The sequence below is a fragment of the Haliotis rufescens genome, unplaced genomic scaffold (genome assembly GCF_023055435.1).
Source record: "Haliotis rufescens isolate VD_foot unplaced genomic scaffold, xgHalRufe1.0.p SCAF_31, whole genome shotgun sequence".
Classification (NCBI taxonomy): domain Eukaryota; kingdom Metazoa; phylum Mollusca; class Gastropoda; order Lepetellida; family Haliotidae; genus Haliotis; species Haliotis rufescens.
The window spans coordinates 5,843,678-5,866,268 of record NW_025964013.1 but is presented as its reverse complement, the minus strand read 5'-3'; the positions used below and the strand labels follow the sequence as shown (position 1 = coordinate 5,866,268).

General features: G+C 43.0%; 3 protein-coding genes across 3 annotated transcripts; 2 read left to right on the top strand and 1 right to left on the bottom strand.

Moving 5' to 3' along the window:
* Positions 1 to 230: 230 nt before the first annotated feature.
* Positions 231 to 9,588, top strand: LOC124114755 (ras suppressor protein 1-like). Its single transcript, XM_046475489.2, has 9 exons — positions 231 to 449; positions 1,637 to 1,687; positions 2,691 to 2,758; positions 4,549 to 4,601; positions 6,083 to 6,201; positions 6,433 to 6,515; positions 7,034 to 7,148; positions 7,970 to 8,102; positions 8,437 to 9,588. The coding sequence occupies exons 1-9, from the start codon at positions 338 to 340 to the stop codon at positions 8,525 to 8,527; spliced, it is 825 nt and encodes a 274-aa protein (XP_046331445.1). The 5' UTR covers positions 231 to 337; the 3' UTR covers positions 8,528 to 9,588.
* Positions 9,589 to 10,540: 952 nt separating this feature from the next.
* On the bottom strand, positions 10,541 to 19,177 carry LOC124114726 (UDP-N-acetylglucosamine transporter-like). The gene is made up of 4 exons (XM_048380503.1): positions 19,132 to 19,177; positions 17,059 to 17,387; positions 15,530 to 16,240; positions 10,541 to 10,591 (listed from the first exon to the last, which is right to left on the bottom strand). The coding sequence occupies exons 1-4, from the start codon at positions 19,175 to 19,177 to the stop codon at positions 10,541 to 10,543; spliced, it is 1,137 nt and encodes a 378-aa protein (XP_048236460.1).
* A 385-nt stretch (positions 19,178 to 19,562) lies between these two features.
* Positions 19,563 to 21,218, top strand: LOC124114727. Its single transcript, XM_046475436.2, has one exon. The coding sequence runs from the start codon at positions 19,563 to 19,565 to the stop codon at positions 21,216 to 21,218; it is 1,656 nt and encodes a 551-aa protein (XP_046331392.2).
* Positions 21,219 to 22,591: the final 1,373 nt, after the last annotated feature.

Sequence of the window (22,591 nt, the reverse complement as noted above, 5' to 3'; positions counted from 1 at the left end):
AATATGTTTATTTACATAAATGAATCAAAACCTCAAAGTTCTCTCTCAGTCAATTTTACTGCCTACAACATATGCTACATCTGGTTTTCAAAATAGAAAAGAGGGGGAGGGTCCCACCCGATGCAAAAAGTTTGCCCTCGCCAGTGAACAGGATTTCGACGAAGCCCGTTTCCTAAGCTTGCTGCGGAAACCAGTTAACCGTAGCACGCAATTGGATGGAGCTTTGGGAAAATGTCAACTTCCGGTATATGACTTCCGGAAGGATATTGCCATTAAAGGAAATGTGTAGAATTCTTTGAGCTTTTTCCGACAACTGCATTTTAAGGACCCGGTCAACATGGCTAATAAGTTGAAGAAAGTTATTGAGGAAAATCGGGATAAGAAGGACCCTGAAATTGATCTGGTTGATCGAGGAATCGTTCAGCTGGGGTCCGACGTTCCGGGACTAAGTGAGTGACTGAGTCATGAAATTCGACATAATGCCTAACTGGTACATCTGTGGTATATTGTCAGTAAACTGAAGACAAACGCTGGTGCTTTTACATTGGCAAAAACATTGCAATTGACCGGATACTGATATTGTTTGTTTGTTGTTAAACGCCGCGCTCAACAATATTACAGCAATGTGACGGTGGTCTGTTAATAACCGAGTCTGAACGAGACAATCCGGTGATTGATATCATGAGCATGTGATGAGTATATATACCATGACATGCATCAACCAAGTCAGGGAGCCTGACCACCCGATCCCAATAGTTGCGCTTTACTCATTCTGCATATACTCTACACTGACTTTATCAGTTGATGAACGTCAACAAATATAACTTCAATCCTTAAATGACAGACCTAGGGTAAATGGTTGTCAAAGATTTGTGTAACCTAAAATAGATAAATTGTGACATTACCATGCTTATCTTATATAGTTATACAAATTGTTTTGTTACGAAAAGTGTACACTAGACATGCTAGACACATGCTTGAATAGAACATATTTACTTAACATTTTTAAGGTTTTTGTGCTGTTTTCACCATTTAAATGATAAAATAACAATCTTCCATCTTACGTCTTTGTTTTAGGGCACATAGCTTTTTTGAATAGTGAAAATATTTAACCCATTAAACTGTACCACTCTCAATTATTACAGTATTACTGATAATAAAATAAGATAGTACTTGATGGGCGTATTGGTGGGTGATGTTGCTGGTATTTTGTGCATGTTCGATGCCAGATTAACATGATTAAAATCCACTGAGCACAAGAGCAAAACTATTTACATTAAACATGTACCCGGAAAACATCTACCTGATCCTGTTTGTTGACAAGCTAGAATATGTGTAGAATACAAGGCATGATGACCAATTAATTTCATTTGTAAAATAGTAGTACTAATCAACTGAAATATGACTTGTATCATGGTAGTGAAGATAACAGTGTAATAGGGTATTCCCTCGATTACTGGTATTGAACATGTTGAGTAACCTGGATCAAACTGCATTTCATAGATAGTAGTGACCATGATGACCATGATGAGCAGTAAGTGTAACAGTACCTGATGGACAATTGTAATTCACAGTATCATCATGATCATGTTGTTAGTTTTGCCTTTTATATTCTGATTGTTCCTTTATCTTGCAGTGCACCTGAATCACCTGACCCGCATCACTGCAAGTCACAACAGGATTGCAAGTATGTACATGATGTAGTTTTCATATGCACTGTTTATTGAATGAAATAGGTTTTTGTCCATGTCACACTTCTTTCATCTACCCAAGGCTAGGGAGACAATAAAAGTCCAGTTTCCACCCTTGCCAAATTATACTGAAATTTCGTGGCATAATCATGGTAATTGTAGCGCCACCAGTGTCTCTTACAAGTTATGTCCCTTCTATGTCCCTCCTTCTGACTAATCTGATTCTACCCCTCATATTACTTGCAAAAGAAAAGAGTTGCATCTGCTTGAAACAAAATGGTAGTGCCCAGTCAAGACGATCTGATTGATAATCCATATCTATATTGTAATAAAATGGGTCTTACCTCGTGAAGTGAATCAGATCACTTGAGCACCTTGGTTAAAAACATGTATAAATTATAAAGTATAAAGTATAAATTGATGCCCAGTTGACAGTACCATGTTGACTGTTTCTTGTGAACCAAATGTTGATTTTGTTACAAGATTTTTATGATTAGACTATGCATAGACTCATCTGGCAAACCAAAATATAGCTCCATAAGTGCAGCCTAGTTTGGCAAGGGTGGACATGGTGGAAACTGAACTTTAATGGTCAGTTAACTTCATTGCTTTGGTCATGTTGAGAAGATGCACCTTATTTGCAGCTCTTATTGGATGTAACAACTAAAGTGTAAAAAACATGCTGTGTGGGTATTGTCCGTGCCAAGAACATTTGATGTCAGCCCGGACCTGTTACCAATGGTCACTTGACATCATTTTCAATAGATCATAGCGACTCGAGCTAAAGGCAAGTGTCTAAAGTAAGAGACTGTGTGATCACTGTATGCCTGTCTGCCATGATTGTTGTGACCAGGACACATGCAGGATGGTTCGAGTCTGTGATGGTTTACCTGCTCCAGACCTGTCCATGTTTGTCAGTTATCATGACTCAGTGGATGTACCGCTGACTATGGATCCTTCCTTAGTCTCCTCAAAGCTTTCACAATCTCTACTTTGCAGATATTCCTGCTAACATTGCTGACTTTATTAATCTGGAGATACTCAACCTGTTCAACAACTGTCTTGAGGTGAGAACATGTTTTGTTGTGTTAGGAGTGTCTGCTGAGAAGAAAGTTGATATTCTGTTGTCGAGGTAACCATTTGTTTATGAACACCGGTCCCCACTGACAGCTGGTATGTGGAGGGAACCTTGTGTGTAAGTAACTTGGTACTTTGTGTTCATGCTCACAACAGTCCCTCCTAGTGCCCCCAACAGTCCATCGTAGTGCCCCCAACAGTCCGTCGTAGTGCCCCCAACAGTCCGTCCTAGAGCCCCCAACACTCCATCCTAGAGCCCCCAACAGTCCATTGTAGTGCCCCCAACAGTCCGTCCTAGTGCCCCCAACAGTCCGTCCTAGTGCCCCCAAGTCTGTCGTAGTGCCCCCAAGTCTGTCGTAGTGCCTCAACAGTCCATCCTAGTGCCCCAACAGTACATCCTAGTGCCTCAACAGTCTGTCCTAGAGCCCCCAACAGTCCATCCTAGTGCCCCCAACAGTCCATCGTAGTGCCCCCAAGTCTGTCGTAGTGCCTCAACAGTCCATCCTAGTGCCCCCAACAGTCCATCCTAGTGCCCCCAACAGTCCATCGTAGTGCCCCCAAGTCTGTCATAGTGCCTCAACAGTCTGTCCTAGTGCCTCAACAGTCCATTGTAGTGCCTCAACAGTCCGTCCTAGAGCCTCAACAGTCCATCCTAAAGCCTCAACAGTCCATCCTAGTGCCTCAACAGTCCATCCTAGTGCCTCAACAGTCCATCCTAGTGCCTCAACAGTCCATCCGAGCCTCAACAGTCCATCCTAGTGCCCCAACAGTCCATCCTAGTGCATCAACAGTCCATCCTAGTGCCCCAACAGTCCATCCTAGTGCCCCAACAGTCCATCCTAGTGCCTCAACAGTCCATCCTAGTGCCTCAACAGTCCATCCGAGCCTCAACAGTCTGTCCTAGAGCCTCAACAGTCCGTCCGAGCCTCAACAGTCCTTCCTAGAGCCTCAACAGTCCATCCAAGCCTCAACAGTCCATCCTAGTGCCCCAACAGTCCATCCTAGAGCCTCTACAGTTCATCCTAGTGCCCCCAACAGTCCATCCTAGAGCTTCAACAGTCCATCCTTGTGCCCCCAACAGTCAACCCTAGAGCCTAAACAGTCTATCCTAGAGCCGCAACAGTCCATCCTAGTGCCTCAACAGTCCATCCTAGTGCCTCAACAGTCCATCCGAGCCTCAACAGTCCTTCCCAGAGCCTTAACAGTCCATCCTAGTGCCTCAACAGTCCATCCTAGTGCCTCAACAGTCCATCCGAGCCTCAACAGTCTGTCCTGGAGCCTCAACAGTCAGTCCGAGCCTCAACAGTCCGTCCTAGAGCCCCCAACAGTCCATCGTAGTGCCCCAAACAGTCTGTCCTAGAGCCCCCAACGGTCCGTCCTAGAGCCTCAACAGTCTGTCCTAGAGCATCAACAGTCTGTCCTAGAGCATCAACAGTCTGTCGTCGTTGACATAAGTGTATATGCATGTTTTGTGTATGATAATGGACATGTAGTTATTGGTGGTGTTGCATGATATTAGCGATAATCTGAAATAAAAATTCAGATGTGACAAATATTGGACAAAATTTTGAATTTATCTCATATGTCTTCTTACCAGGACACACATAATGTCAAACATTTCAGGTGTGTACGTCAGAATAGGACTTGTTGGACTGCTTATAGCTCAACTAAGTCTGCATGTCTGAATCTTAAACGTGGATTGTTATGGTCGGCTGTATATTCAGCTACCCTTTCCAGACATGTTCTTGTCTTATGTTGACTCACTCGCTGCTGTTCACAGGAGCTGCCATCTACGCTGAGCACAATGCCGAAACTTAAAATCTTAAATGTAGGGTAAGTAGCCCTGTGAAACCCACAACAACGCTTAATGTCGTTACAGCCCACACTGAAGTTATGGTGGTTGTCAGCAGGCATGTCATCGTATCTCACAATATTAATGTATCAATAAATTCTTAATGTCAATACTGTTTCGATTCAAATTTGTGAATATTGATACTCAATTAATAATTCATTGCCACAGAAACATTTACATTTACTAATATTACCATGGTTAAGATGGTTTTAAACATTTAGCATGTTTACTGGATCAGCCTAGTTCATATATAGCATTGAGTCGATATATCAAACTGTAGTTTTCACTTGTGTCTCCTGTTTGAATCAATCAACACATTGCACCCAACAACCAACCACCAACTGACTCTCCCACTGACACCCAACAACCAACCACCAACTGACTCTCCCACTGACACCTAACAACCAACCACCAACTGACTCTCCCACTGACACACAACAACCAACCACCAACTGACTCTCCCACTGACACCCAACAACCAACCACCAACTGACTCTCCCACTGACACACAACAACCAACCACCAACTGACTCTCCCACTGACACCCAACAACCAACCACCAACTGACTCTCCCACAGACACACAACAACCAACCACCAACTGACTCTCCCACTGACACACAACAACCAACCACCAACTGACTCTCCCACTGACACCCAACAACCAACCACCAACTGACTCTCCCACTGACACACAACAACCAACCACCAACTGACTCTCCCACTGACACACAACAACCAACCACCAACTGACTCTCCCACTGACACCCAACAACCAACCACCAACTGACTCTCCCACAGACACACAACAACCAACCACCAACTGACTCTCCCACTGACACACAACAACCAACCACCAACTGACTCTCCCACAGACACCCAACAACCAACCACCAACTGACTCTCCCACTGACACCCAACAACCAACCACCAACTGACTCTCCCACTGACACACAACAACCAACCACCAACTGACTCTCACACTGACACACAACAACCAACCACCAACTGACTCTCCCACTGACACCCAACAACCAACCACCAACTGACTCTCCCACTGACACACAACAACCAACCACCAACTGACTCTCCCACTGACACACAATAACCAACCACCAACTGACTCTCCCACTGACACACAACAACCAACCACCAACTGACTCTCCCACTGACACACAACAACCAACCACCAACTGACTCTCCCACTGACACACAACAACCAACCACCCACTGATACACCAACACATTGCACATTACAACCAACCACCCACTGACACACCCACACCCTGTTGGACTTTCCAAGTTGCACTCATCGAAGCATAGGAAATATACAAATTTTATGTGGTTGTTAAATCGCTGTTTGTATGGCTATATTTTGGCCTTGAATATTTGATAAAATCAGCTTTTGAGCTGAATTGATTAAGGTTTAGATGAAGATATTGATCATGTTTGTGTTTCGACAGGATGAACAAACTAAACGCTCTACCTCGAGGTTTTGGGGCCTTTCCGGCGCTGGAGGTGCTGGATGCAACGTACAACAACCTGAATGAGCACAGCCTCCCGGGCAATTTCTTCTGTCTGGGTACGTCTCGCATCTTATGCAACCGAATCCAGTGTTCATCTGGAGCTCTCTGGTAATATGGTGTGTGACAGTGTGTAAAATGATGTGAATGATCAAGTGCATCCATTGAGGGAGGCAGTGCTTGGCTAATTGGCAGTCCTAGAAAGTTTGAATGAATAACGCTGAGGTTTCTAAATCTGACATTTTGTAGGTCAACTTGAGCGATATAGCATATTTCTATTCTTCTTTCAGATACCCTTCGAGCTATGTACTTTGGTGACAATGACTTCGAAACTCTACCCCCTGAAATTGGCAGACTAAAGAATTTGCAAGTCGTAAGTGTTTCAGCTGTTGTGCATGAAGTATTAGTATCACCCCTGTTAGCCTGTTCAAGGTTGAATGATCAGAAAACACATTCAGACTTCACTTTTGTGATCTGATAACCGACGCTCTGATTGTTCAGATAAAACGTTGTTGTGACATGACCTGTAATGGGATGTCCTCAGATCTGTGTGTATCAGAAGTGAGCGCTAAGATCTGAGTTGAATGTAATGGGATGTCCCGAGATCTGTGTGTATTGGAAGTGAGCACTAAGATCTGACGTGACCTTTAATGGAATGTCCTCAGATCTGTGTGTATCGGAAGTGAGCGCTAAGATCTGACGTGACCTGTAATGGGTTGTCCTCAGATCTGTGTGTAGTGGAAGTGATCGCTAAGATCTGATTTCAATGAGTGAGGGAGGTTGGCCAATACCCTGAACCAACATTGTTTGAAACTTTCCACTGAATGATTTCACAGTCCACTGTATCCATGGCTTGTTGTGTGAGCTTACCTCTCCTCCATGGTGTTTCAGCTTTCACTGAGGGAGAATGATCTGGTCATGTTGCCCAAAGAAATCGGGGACCTGATTCGACTCCGCGAGCTTCACATTCAGGGAAATCGACTGACTGTTCTGCCACCAGAGCTGGGTAAGTACAGGAAGCCTTCTCCCTGAGGTTGGGAGGACCTAGGAAGCTTACGTGAACTGCATTGTTTTGGATAACTGGGGAACCCATTCCCCTAAAGCACCTTGACCTCTCCTGATACTCCCCTTTACCTCTAATCATCCTCACCTTGGCCTCTCTCAACTTACCTTGATCTCTCACCTCATCTGCACCTCTCACAACTCACACCTTTACCTCTCCACGCCTCACCTTTACCTCTCCACGCCTCACCTTTACCTCTCCACGCCTCACCTTTACCTCTCCACGCCTCACCTTTACCTCTCCACGCCTCACCTTTACCTCTCCATGCCTCACCTTGACCTCCCCCACACTCACCTTGACCTCCCCCACACTCACCTTGACCTCTCACCACCTCACCTTGACCTCGCCTTACCTGACATTAATGTATCAACTCAATCTGTCCTCACCTCAGCTCGACCTCCCCTCACCCTCACCTTCCCACACACACCTTTACTTCTTCCACCCTTCGTTGTGCCCCATCACAAAGGGGATATAGGAATTGGTGTTGGCCTCCTATTCTGTTTGTCTTTCTGTCGACTCACAGTTGACAAAAATATGAATGGCATCTTGCAGGGATTCTTTTATTCACAATGTTTGTAGATTGGATTTGTTTGATATTATTAGTATACACCTCTACTTTATTATTTGCTGAAACTGTACATTCTTCAAGACCATGTAGACAGAAATGTATGTGTTATATTAATATCATTGTACAAACTCTACGTAGTTTGATCTCTCTATCTTCTTCTCTGCTTTATTCTCACTGTGGCCACTTGTTATTCCAGGCAACCTTGACCTTGTGGGCATGAAGCAGGTTTTCAAGGCTGAGAATAACCCCTGGGTGACCCCCATTGCTGACCAGTTCCAAGTGGGCGTATCCCATGTGTTTGACTACATAAGATCTGATACCTATAAATTGTGAGTGTGTATGTTTGATCTGACGCTTATAAGTGGTGGGTGTTTATATGTTTGAGGGCATTGGGGTAGCCTAGTGGTTCAAGCAATCGCTTGTCATGCCGAAGACCTGGGTTTGATTCCCCACATTGGTACAATGTGTGAAGTCCATTTCTGGTGTCCCCTGCTGTGATATTGCTGGAATATTGCTAATGGTGGCATAAATCCATAATCACTCACTCACTCACGATCTAACACTTATAAGTGTTGGGTGTGTATGTTTGATCTGACACTTATGTTGGCCCAGTACATGATGTATCAGGTAATGTTGCTGTTCATTCAACTGTTTCTGTTTCAGCTTGTATGGCCGCCATATTGCAGCAGGCGCACAACTCCCTCCAAAGACAACCGACAAGTCCAAGAAAATCAGCCGTGTCAAACCCAAGTGATCTCCCCATCTGCCTCAGCCACAAATAACTCAGCATTTATGTTTCAATGATATATTGCATGCTTCGTCCATGTATCGCCTAGGAATATCTACATGTTAGTCAGGGCGCCACCGCTAGCCACTGGAGGAAACACCATCATCGTGCTCTGACATCAGGCAATACACAGCAGACCTCGCTACCGGCTTGTATTGAGTGTATACTGTAGTACAGACCCTGCCAGTAGATGTCAGTAGAATCTGTGGTTCGTGTAGGAAATCTAGTTAATTGTTGAACTGCGAGTTTCCAGTATGAAAGGTTACATGCCTCCTAAACATATTAATTCATAAACTGAACACACCAAGTCTTTTAGGGTTGTGAAAGTTTGTATTAAGAATGATGTCTCCATTCTCCCAGCCACTGTGATGGAAGGGTTACTGAGGGCGACTGAAAAATAGGAAGATGCCGTCCTTTGCTCATGCCCAAACAAATGTATAGAGGGATAGTCAACTTAGTGATCTTAGAATTGATAAGGGGTTGTCTCATAAGTAATAGGATGAAAGACAGTTTGTGAAGTAAAAAGCCCATGACAATAATAGTGGCTGATGATCCTAAGAACCTTGGCCCTCTTATGAGAGGGTTTGGATACCTAAGGCCAGCTGTTCTGTGTGTAGCCCCCTCCCTGCATACTGCCATTTTCAAACCCTCATTTGAGAGGGTTTTGATACCCTAGCCTAGCTGTCCTGTGTATACCTTCTCGCTGAATACTGCCATTCTAAAACCCTCATTTGAGAGGGTTTTGATACCCTAGCCCAGCTGTTCTGTGTGTACCCCATCCCATCTCCCACTGTAGACTATATGTTAGCTACTGTCCTACTCATCAGTTCTTTGTGCCTTTGTATGTTTAAACCAACTGAACCAGACCTCCAGTATCAGTCGGCAGTGTATCTGTGACTTCAGTTGGATACAGATGAGGTGCTGGGCTTTGTTAGTCATAACTGATGTATGTTATCATAATATATGAAATATTTATAAACATTTTATACTGTTGCCTTGTAGATGAATAAATAATAACTCTTTTAGAAGCTGTGCGAGTTGTGATTTGTTACTACCTTGTCCTCGTTCCACAACGCAATCTTAAACTGGTTGTAACGGTTGTAACTCCCAAGTCTTTACCTAGACTTGGGGGTGGTAGGGTAGCCTTGTGGTTAAAGCGTTCAAAGACCCGGGTTCGATTCCCGACATGGATACATGGTGAAGCCCATTTCTGGTGTCCCCCGCCATGATATTGCTGGAATATTGCTAAAAGCGGTGTCCATACTCACGCACCCACCTAGACCTAGTGCTATGGCAGTGTGACTTTGGACAGTCAGTCAGCTTACCATGCTCTGCTTCACTGGGCCAAGTCAAAACACCTTGCAAGATTGTATTTCTCTAATGACTGACATTGTCTCTTTTTCCAAAAGTCTGAGGCATAATTATATAACGAGGCTGTTAACGACCTGATCTGTGTCTTATCTACTGTTTGTCTTTTCCTGTCTGAAAACACCTGAATTCCTGCAGCTTTCAACAGTATCGATGATTCAAGAACTGTGTGTTTCACTATAATGTGTTAATTATTAGTTGATTTTTGTGGTCAGGATATCGATAGATCGAATGGTGTATGTTTCATCATGTTTTATCACCAGTATGGCTGTGATTTGATGTATCCAAATATCGCCTTAATTATTATTTGTTTGTTTGTTGTTTAACGCCGCACCCAGCTTTATTCCAGCTATGTGACGGCGGTCTGTAAGTAATCGAGTCTCGACCAGACAATCCAGTGATTGACATCATGAGCATCGATCCACGCAATTGGGAGGCTTGCCACCCGATCTCTTACAAGCATAGTCGCCTTTTACAGCAAGCATGGGTTGCTGAAGACCTGATCTACCCCTTAAATTCACGGATCTTCGCCTTAACTATGAACACACACAGGGAGATAATACCAGTCCTCCATGAGCGAAACCACCTTTTTCTTGGGTATCATTTCACATTTCAATTCTCGAAAATGGCGGAACAAATCTTGCTCTTGGTGTGCTGAGCAGGCTACAATAGACATAAACAATTAATCAATCGTTACTAGTTAGCATCCTGGGTAATGTCCAAATTAAGCAATCCACTGTACCCTCAAAAGAAAAGCAAATGCATTTTTAGTGACGGGTTCACTGAATGGATCAACGGAGAGCTGCTGAAAATTCACATTTGACACAGGCCACCCTAGTTTAAACTGGTCGCTGGTGTAGACGTGACAAAAGTCAAAGTTCAAGGCCATCTGCAGTCAGCATCAAGAACTGCCTGAAATCTCGAACCCATGGAGGTGAGATGAGGTGAAATGGGGTTTCACGTCGCGGTAAAGATTATTGCACTGATATAGCAACATGTGCGTGCGTGCGTGCGTGCGTGCGTGCGTGTGTGCTTGTACTAGTTCGGAATAATGCCCGTTTTATAGTGCTAGCCCACTCAGTATACTGACCCCGAGCCGACCGGTCCTTGTTTTATCCCTTATTGCCAAACGCTGGACAGGATAATAAGTATAATCCTACAACGTCTGTCGGTATGACGTAGCCTGGGATCTAACCCCAGACCTTCCAATCTCCGTGCAGACGCTATACCACTATAGGCCATTTATATTGCGCTTATTTCCACACCATACAGGGGCATGCTCAGTTGATCAGTGTGCACTCAACAATCATTCTTGATGTCAGCTGCCTGCCTTCGTCTCCAGTCAACATGGCAGGGTTTTGTTCTCTTTCATTTTGGCGTTCCTATGAAAATGCAAACTCATTAAGAGGTTTTTCTGAACAGCAAACTCAAATTATCTTAAACAGATGTAGAAACACCCCCTCCTTTTTAATTAATGTATACATGTTCCCATTCACCAAAACTCAATCGTGTGTGTGTGTGTGTGTGTGTGTGTGTGTGTGTGTGTGTGTGTGTGTAGGGTTCACATATCTATTGTGAGCTTTAGGATTGATAAAATTTCTGTTTTTGTATTGATAAGATTTCTTTTTTCGTTTGATATCATTTGATTTTAGATTATCAGAAATTGATAGAAATTATTTGGCTGCTCTGTTTATATATATACGTTCGAGTACCTGGCCATCTCCTAGAAATAGAGTTAGTTTGGCCTTCGCTATTGCGCCCCTTGCCTTTAGATCTACGACAGAAAGCAGACCTAACATCGATTCTTGCTTTACAGAGCCCGGGATGGGACATGGTCTTGACATTCCAGTAACAAGTGATTGCAAGATGAGCATCCATTGTCACAGACCGAGTCTGAGGCGTGAGGGGGATACTTCAACGTTCCTTTCTATTGAGTGCGAGTTTGGCTTTTGGTGGATCTTGGGTTGAATTAAGTATAGCCATCTGCCGATCGCGCTTGCGTCCCATTGGATGTGCCATTAGGGGGCTATGGAGGCATTGATTTGGCTTTTTATCTCTAGATAGCTGAAAGGAATAGACTGTATCTCCGCTTTGTCTAGACCTAGCTTCGCCAGTGTGTCTGCTTTTTCATTTTCCGGAGAGACAGCTCCACTAATTATGTATGGATCTCGTCATATTTATAGGTGTGAGAAAATGGTCACATGTCTGTTTTAGACCAATCAAATTATGAGAAATTACGCCCCGTTACGCCCTTATTCTTTTGAGGGGGGTATACTTTCACAACGTAAAATCATTCAATTACAGAAGAAGGCAAACCATCTCAGGAGGTATTTTGGTATGAAAATGAGTATTTATACCAATCAATTCATTACGCCCAAATGATTCTCTCATGGCCTTCCACTATCACAAGATAAACAATGACTTCCTTCTACCCGTCATGGGGACGTAATAACAACAAATAACATCGACTGAGAATTGCGATGGATAATTAAAAGAGGAAGATTACAAATGTCAAGAGGCAATTTGAATTTATCTGATACATGAGACGTTTAATAACATGAATTGGACACTGATTTGATTTCAAAGTGGCACTGGGTGTCATATCTAGAAAAAAACATTAATAAATATGTGATGCTAAATGCCGCGCATGAATACAATAGCGAAGATTACATAGTTCCTGATGTCAGAATTAACTGCAAATTTAGTTCACGTATTGAAAAAACACCAAATACGATTACGAATTCACAGAACTGTGGCTAAATAACAAGCTGTCGAGTGATTGTGAATAATCTATATCTGATGGTTAATTTGTTTTAACTGTATCTTTTGAACGATGAATTCTTAAAAAGTAACGGTCAATGAAAAACTCTTGAAAAAGATCGTTTTGGCAGGCACGTTATTGACAATATTGCTGTTATTGAGGTACCGACATATCCGAAACAATATGTGTAACACGATGCCACTGACATATGATTATTTGACGAGTAACAGTAGGTTATGAAGCTCAATAACAGTCTGCTATGATCCTCGGAGAAGATTTCTCACCAAAACAGGTTTCAAACCTACGTGGCAACGAGGTTGCCAATACTATACTGGCATAATTATAATTCGTGCACTGTCATATAACCATAAAATATAACTGAGAAATATTTCTTGGTTTCCATTTATTTACAAGTTTTCATATCTTAATTTTTACAATTAAGATACGATAATATATACAATCTTCGTGATGGCCATCACAATATGTTACTAAATGTGTATATACACAGCACCCAGCTTTGTGACCAGCATACTGATGTATGCTTATCCCAATAAATAATACAGTAAACCCACTCCAGTCTCACCCGCACGCCATTCAAATAGAACCTTGTTGTTTGTTTGTTGTTTAACGCCGCACTCAGCAATATTCAAGCTATATGACGGTCGTCTGTAAATAATCGAGTCTGGACCAGACAATCCAGTGATTGACACCATGAGCATCGATCCACGCAATTTGGATACGATGACATGCATCAACAAAGTCAGCGAGCCTGACCACCCGATCCCGTTAGTCACCCCTAACGACAAGCATAGTCGCCTCTTACGGCAAGCATGGGTTGCTGAAGACCTATTCTACCCCGGATCTTCACGGGTCTCAAATGGAACCTCATTGGTTTAACACTACTCGCCTATCATGCCACTCCTGCAAGTTTCCATGTGTCTGCTGAATGCCCATGTTGCGTGTAGTGGTTTTCAATAGATTATATATTGTCACCAATGTTTGGGGCTCACTGGATACAGACAACCGCTGTATTCTTGTAAAATGTTGAAACCTTGTGTACAATACGGTGTGGGATTGAATACAATACTGACATATTGAAAGTGTTCTGTTTCAAATTATATTAAAACAGACTAAGCGTATATTGAGCGACGCCATAGGGAATTATTCAATACTACAATATTAAAATAGACATATTTGTCTATGTACAACTTTTGTAAAGAAATAGTTAAGGCCGTCGTTGATGCTGTGGATGTCTGGCATGGAATGACCATTCCACACATTGTTTAGGTGTCATGTGGCACGAATACCTCCATATTAGCATTGGAAATTGCATTGAACACTGACAATACCGTAGTCTATCTCCTGAGCAGACCATGTGTCGATGTTATGTCCATTGAACAGTGTGGTGTACATATCCTGTGGTCACGAGCAAATCTGCACAAATGTATATTGCGTACAGGGGGCACGGGTGGCCCAGTCGTCCAATTCACTGTGCTGAGTTGCGTACGTTTGGCACGCCAGAAACCTATGATCGTGGGTTCGAATCCCGGTTCGCCCTGATTATGTTTCTAGGTTTGTCAGTACCATACCAGTGATCGTGGGTTTCAACAAGTGGTTAACCTTTGCGACCTGCATCACTTCGGGCTTTCCTCCCACATTAAGCTGAAACGCCTTGATATAACTGTAATACTGTTAAAAGCGGCGTTATACCCAACTCACTCAATTTTTCTTACTTGTATAGATGTATTCATACATTCGATGAAAAAATGGGAATGTGTAGTTAACCTTATAGCACTCTGATACTGCATTGATAAGATGGGAATATCGATCAAATATAACTAATAAACTGTGGAAACATACGGTCCATTGCAAAACATAAGGGACCATTTTCTTTGAATATTTTTGTATTTTTAAAGACCTTTAGATTTCGTCTCCTTGTCTACGTCATCTTTGATCCCATCTTTTGTTTCTTGGAATTTTTTAAATTATTCTCATCAAACTTTAAACCCTCGCGGATTGAAGCAAGATCCAAATGATCTTATTATAAGGAATGAAAGAAAATATCTTGTCATTTCAAAGTTCCCGGGAAGACCACCGATGTCAACTTTGTAAATCTATTGATTAAGCTGAAAGCTCATCTCTAACAACGAAATGTTCGTGTTAATACCAAATAGCCTTCATTTACACTTCGAAAACTTGTAAAAAACAAGCGTGTTGAGGATACAGTATCTCTGCAAATTCCTTAATTATGTAAATAAAACAAACAGTATAAACAAGTAATATCCCCTTATGATATCAGCATGCAAGTTACCAAATTATTACTTATTGCACATTGTGTACTTTTCCGCTGTTTTCAAAAAGATTGTACCAATAATTCAGAACACTGCAAGACCATTTACTCACATCAATTCGTACCGTATGACCCCAATATCCACAATCCAACCCAGGTCATCATAATGTGCATAATGTCACTGGTTAGATCTTCTTAATGAAGAAATATACAGCTCAAAACGTTTGCCGTGTACCTAGTAGTGTATAAACAAATCAATATGTACCCTAGAAAACGCTGTAAATAATCGGTTATACCATTGTCTGTCCTCTTGTCCGAAGTTTTCAACTCACAAGTCCGTCTGTGGTCATGGTATATATTGCCGGACGTTTCTCTGCTAAAGGTCCGTCTGTTGTGATGCCGTATACATTTATATAAAAATAATTTTGTGAAAAAATAATATATATTTTTATTTTTGTCGTTCACATTAACGGAGGTTTGTCTTCTAAGTCTATTCGTCGCTATTGCTTACACAAAATAGTCTGCTTTCCGTATGTTTTTTATGACCTACTTTGTCTGAAGTGTCCAAGCTGTCGGTATGTCTGTCGTTGTAGCTTGTATTGATTTCAAGTTCTCTGCTATATGCCTGTATGACTATGTGGCGAGTAGAAGCAAATCTAGCCGTATCACAACCGTACAAAAACATTGCGATTATGACCAGATGCGCTCCGACCAATGTTTGAATAGTGATACCCGTGTGAAACAAGAAGAAGGAAGCGGCACAAGACAACAGTATGGCTAAAGCCATCGCAAACGTCTTCAAAATATTGTCCATGACCTTGACAACAAAAGCTACCAGAAGCCCTCCAAGCGACTGGAGAAGAATAGCCAGCCACACCCAACAGTCATAGCCATAGAAGAAGCCTCTGTCCATGAGGTACTGGCTATCCTTAACAAGCAGGGTGACCGTTGCACACAATGCCCCGGGGATGCCAAGCTGTATGTTCCTCTCCCAGATAGACTGACCACCCCCCTTGAGAATCTTCTCAAAGTAGACACTTGCAAATCCAGACAAAATGCTTGCACCTATCACTGCTGCTAGTGCCATGGATTCTGCGTGGTGAGCTGTGGGAGTGTGCCCGGAGTGATCTCCCTTGATCTGTGTTACTGCCACCCCAGCAAACAGCAGCATGAGAGATAGCCATTGGGTGACGGTGAGCGTCTTCTGGAGTAGGAGCACCGAGAAAAGAGCCGTTGTCAGTATCTTCAGTTGATAAGTTACCTGTTAACGTACAGCAGAGGTACAAACCGTGCATACGGTTCAAACTAAGAGAGTTTATAGTAATCTGTGAAACTAACGTATATAGTATCATCAGTGCCGTAGCCAGCCGGAGGGGCAGGGAGGGCAGTTGCCCCCCTGGATTTTTTATAGAAAACATTTTTCCTTGTGAAAGGAAACTTGAATAAGAAATGAAAAATCTTATTTGCCCCCCCCCCCCCCTGTCAAAAAAAGATAACTACGGCCTTGATCATAGAGAATACTAAACTCGATCTCGTTAAAGATATTCAGTGCTCCATTAATATAATTCATAGGCGGATCAAAGTGGGGGTGGGGGTGGGGGTGGGGTGTCCAGGAGCACATACCACACACATATACCCGGGGGTAATTTTTAAAACTGCATTTCCCCCTTCCTAGACCTTTAATCACAGGTTTTGAGTGAGTGAGAAAGTTGGGTTTTACACCGCTTTGAACAGTATTCCAGTTATATAACGGCATGTCAGCTTGACGTGGGAGGAAAGCCCGAAGTGATGCATGTCTTAGACGATTACCGTGCTGACAAACATAGAAACAATCGGGGCGAACCCAGGATCATAGGACGCAACTCTGCACGGCGAATTGTGGCGCCTTAGACGACTGGGCCACCCATGCCTCCACAGCTTTTGAAAAAAGCAGTTGCGTCGAAGTACTTTCTGTACTGCAATTATGATAGTGACAAAATTTGAATAAAAGCGAATGCTCAGTTTAACAATCCAAACCAAAGGCTGCAAACTGCGTGCTATGTTAGTTACATACGTCAAGATGATTCTTAAATTTCCTACCTGGAATACGACTGAGTTGAGATTTGACAATGCAAAGAAGACCAGATTATTCTGGACGGCGTACAGCATGGCGGGGACGGCCACCCGAGCCCATTCCTGGAGCCCTCCAAGTGTGATAGAGTAGACGTTAGACAGCCAGGTGGACGGACGTCGTATGAACATGGCCAGTAGACAGGCCCCGACCTTCAGTAGTTCCGCCATCAGAACAGCGGACGAGGCTGAAAACATGGCGCCCTTACGTGTGCGTACATAGTGCGTGAGAACTACCACAGACGCGTTAGCACACGACAACAGCGTCAGCATTGTCACCTTCAGTGACAGGCTCATCTCTGAAACACACGAAGGATAGTGCGTTACAATGGGGTCTGAAGTAGCCAATCCCATTCCAGGAACACATATGAATGACGGACCTCAATACTACGTTATAAAGTATGAACACCCATGACATACCTCAATAATGCGTTGTAAAGTATGAACACCCATGACATACCTCAATAATGCGTTATAAAGTATGAACACCCATGACATACCTCAATAATGCGTTATAAAGTATGAACACCCATGATATACCTCAATAATGCGTTGTAAAGTATGAACACCCATGACATACCTCAATAATGCGTTTTAAAGTATGAACACCCATGACATACCTCAATAATGCGTTATAAAGTATGAACTTCCATGACATACCTCAATAATGCGTTCTAAAGTATGAACACCCATGGTATACCTCAATACTCTGTTATAAAGTATGAACACCCACGACATACCTCAATACTGTGTTATAGTAGTATGAACACCCATGACATACCTCAATAATGCGTTATAAAGTATGAACACCCATGACATACCTCAATAATGCGTCATATAAGACAGCTACGCGATAAATCGCTAAGAACAATGAAGGAAGAAGCATGGTTTATTTCACGATAAAACATGTTTCTATCAGGACGACATTTCTGGTGATTCGAATATGCGCTCGCAATCTGAAGACGTCATATATTGGACGACGGTATAAGTGTCAAGTTGTTGTTTTGTTGTTTAACACCGCACTTAGCAATATTACAGCTATATGATGGCGGTCTGTAAATAATCGAGTTGCTAATAATAAGTTGCTCCTCATAGATATAGCTCGGTTACACAGATAAACGCAGTTTTCGAACAAGTCACAAGGCCCCCCCCCCCCCCCCCCCCCCAATACTGCGTCACAAAGGGACCCCCCCCCACCCCAATACTGCGTCACAAAGGGACCCCCCCCCCCCCCCCCTTAAGGGACATTCAGCCCTTCAACATGATCTGAACACACCTTGGGGGTCCTCAATGGTCTTCTCAGTGGACCAGCTGTTCTGGTTGTACTACAGGCTCAGGTACAATACATCTACGATAGGTAACAATTATTAATAAAACCAGCATTATAGTATAGGAAACATACCCGGCTTATGTTGAATCAAACTTTAGAAAAAGCCTGTATTATCCAGACTGCCATGCAGTTCTTGTGAGACTCCCTCTGTTGTTAGTCGAGACCGTATGAAAACACGTGTGACACTTATCTGGGCCCAATCCTTTGATATGAACGCGAGATGGAATTTATATTTGATTTCATACTTTTAATTGAGACGTACACCTGTTTGGAGTGGAGATGACTGCTCCGATGGCGTCCTTGTGTCTACATCTGTAGCCAGCAGCTGTTCCACCTTGTAGTAGATGCGATACTGGAGCAACCGGGCACAGTCAGTCACACGCTACAGGGCTCGATGCTGGCCACACGAACATAGGACGGGAGGAGCGCTACATGAGGCGGCATGGGTCAGTTGCAGACAAAACATGTGCATTGGTATTAGGTTTGATCATCATGGCCGTGGAGGCGGCCTCTAACATGTTGTAACTCTGGACGTTTGCTATGATGTCATAAACGTATTCATTAACGCCACACTCAGCAATATTCCAGCGGCTTGTAAATAAACGATCGATATTGTAAACAATGATTCACGCCATCGGGGTACGCAGTCAACCAATCACCGAGCTTGACCACCCGATCCATTTGGTCAAAGGTTTTTCGGTACCTATTCTAACCAGCAATCCCCACGAGGACATTTCTGTAGGCCGAATGTAGTCGCATTGTGCCTGTAGGCGGAATGTTAGCATTCTTTCTCGGTGCAGATAACAATGACATTGATGAAATAACATGGCATTTCACTTTTAAAGAATTTTCAAAGTATACATATTATTATATATATCTTTCTCACTGTTTAGAGCCTTTAAATATGCGGGACATATATATACGTTTCATTTTGTGTTTTTTTGTTATTTAATTAAATAATCTTGGTGTTTCTGAGAATCTTCGGATTTATCTGGAGTTCATTCATTCATTCATTCATTCATTCATTCATTCATTCATTTATTCATTCATTCATTTATTCATTCATTCATTTATTCATTCATTTATTATTCCTTAAATTCTAGTCTTTTAAAAATAGGAAACTTTTTTTTCAGATCAAGTCAAGATGGTGTCGGAGAAAAGAGGTAAAGTGGTGTTCCTTCTGGCGTCCGCTGTGTTGGCAGTGACGTCGCTGTGCTTCATATACGTCGTCTACAGGAACCCCGGCGTCAGGGTGTGTGCATCTGCTGACATTCCACCTACAAGCACGAACGTTCACACTGATCTCGTAGAGCTGTATCCCGTTCCCAACGTCAACTCAAAAACAGTTCATTACTTTTGGTGCGCGCGGAAGATGTTTGAGTTTCACAATTATTTAAGCATCCTTAGTGTTGTGAAGATGGTGAAGCCCCTGAAGATCGTGTTCCACTACACCGACTATCCGGTGCTGGATCCACTTGAGTACAACTCCTGGTTCCGTGATCTCGTCGCCACCATCCCTTATCTCGTGCTGGACGAGATGAGCACCGACACCTCATGCAGAAACAGCGCCAAGGACAAGCTCCACACAGTGCAGCAGTATCTGCTACAGCATGGCGGCCTTTACGTTGGGGAAAACACCGTGTTCAGACAGTTTCCCACCCAGGCTAAGCAGATGCAATTATTGTTTTCATTTCGTACTGCCAATAAAAACGAAAAGATAATTAAAAATGAATATTTAGATAAATGCTTGGATGGTTTTATTGGTGTCGTTCCCGGCACTAACGCCACCACAGTTAACGAGTCACTGACCTTCAGCCACAGTGATATGAGGGCCTGTTCCATGTATGACTATGAAGTATCGGTGGAGCGTTGTTTAGCGGTTACTGTCAATTTGCCGGTTAGACCTAAAGATATTTGGTACATCGATATCAATTTTGGAAAGCTTGCCCGTCTTCTATTCTATGGTAAATCCGATGTTATACATTTACAACAAGACTTCAAAGTTCTGGCGCCCAGGATTTCTCATTATATATGGTTCGGGAAGAGAACCCTCACGTACGCCCATTATCTCAGCGTCCTCAGTGCTCTCTACGTCGCACGCCTATATCACGTGTACTTCCACGGAGACTGCGAACCATTGGGGGAATTCTGGGAGACGCTGAAGAGGGAGGAGAATGTGACGTTCGTGTTTATGGAACTGCCTGAATTTGTGTTCGGTAACGTCGTGCAGAATAAAGCTCACGCCAACGACGTTGTGAAACTGTACATTCTAAACAAATATGGCGGAGTGAACCAGGACCCGGATGTATTATGGACAAAGCCTATTGAGGACTCTCATCTTGCCTATGATTCTGTGATGGGGTTTGAGTGGGTCAAGGCCGACGGATGGCCAGAAACTTTCAACATCGGAGTATTCATAGCCAAGAAGCATTCCAAGTTCGTTCACGAATTCTTGTTGACAATGAAGGACTACCGCGACAAGCACTGGATCTACAACTCAGGGTGCCTGCCGTACAGGGTGTACGAACGTTTCCCTCACGTCCTGCATGCTGACAGACAACTCCAGGTGTTGTGCTACAAACACAAATGTCACCCGCCATGGTTCAAAGATTACAACGAATATTACATGAACGACGATGCACTGTATTTCTTCATAGAGTGGAACGTAGAGACGTTGTCGGTTCATCTCACCTTCCCCAAACCTTATCCAGAATACACGAGTCAGGCGACACTCATGGCGTCGACTGGGATGTATGCTTCCATCGGGAGGAATATCCTCAAAAAAGCTGGGAAAATCTGACGCTTGTTTTGGACAACTTGACGTACGTAACACCACGAGGCAGTCAACATAGGATAGCATTAGCACCTTGACGTCCTCGGCACAGGGGCCTTTCTCCCAGGAAATCGGTACATAATCCGTAGAGGTGGACGAGCTCCTTGCAATTCACTAAAATCTCTTTGTCAGTCGGGTAACATTACTGAGGGGTCACGCAGATAATTAGAGATAAAACGTCGCATTTTCAACTTCCAAGAGCGCAATACAGTTGTATCTCTTTTGAACCATTTTATACCCAAATTCCCTGTTTCTTGTCATGTGACGTGCATGGGCTAAACCACTGGTTGCGTTCAGGCGTGTGTTTTGGCTAGTATTTTCCATCACCTTCAATTTTGCACTTTTCATTGTCGTCCATTTTCAATAATGCATTCAATCGATGTGACATAGGCATAAACAACATTGAGGCTTGTCTCTCATTCACTCGCTCCCTCCCTGCCCCACCCACCCACCCACCTACTCACTCATCTCTCCTCCCCTCCCTCCTTCCATGACACACTCACTCACTCCCTCTTTATATAATATCCCAGGGATTTTATATAATGTCCTGGGTATTTTATTAATATAACTTCCGTTCAAATTGTAACATGTAATGAAAAGTAAAATCAAATGGCAAATGTTTTCTTTATATTCCCGAGGATCGAACTCGCAACCTTCATATCTGCAGCCCAGTGAGTGTACCACGAGGCTACAGAGGTGTTGATAAGCCTCACTGGTTTTTAGAATGTCCTTTTCAAGATCCGTACGCCAGCAACAGATATTTTACGCGCGTTTCCTAAGGTTCATGGAAAATATGTTCGAAACATAAAAATGTTGATAAATGTTGATTTAAGTTTCTTTTTTTCGGTTTATAAGTCAGATAAAACACTTATCCTCGGTTTTGGTTGAAAACCTCGGAACGTGTTTTATCCTTCACTTAAAGTATGGGGCTTACGATCACCTTATTGCTAAGATCGCTTTGAGGAACGGGGCCCTGGTTTCTATTTCCTCATTCATTCCTCATGTAATGTGGGCCCTGAGTGATATTTAGACATTATGTCTGTGTGGTTATCATCAGCTGTTACATACATAATGTCATTACTTTTATCTAACCAGATAACAAATAATATATTTTTAAAGCTTGGATGAAGCTGTTCAGGACTGCCAACTTCCCCGTTCTGATCCCTCCTCACTAGCGACACATAGCGTACACGGGACACATGTTATAAACCCGTGATATATAGTTGTGTGGTACCTGGTTTAAGTGAGTCTCGAACGTCTCAAAATAACTTCTAGAAATGTTATGTTCATTTATTTTTACCTTTTTTGGTAACGCCCGATAGCTTTGCTGAGAGCAGGAT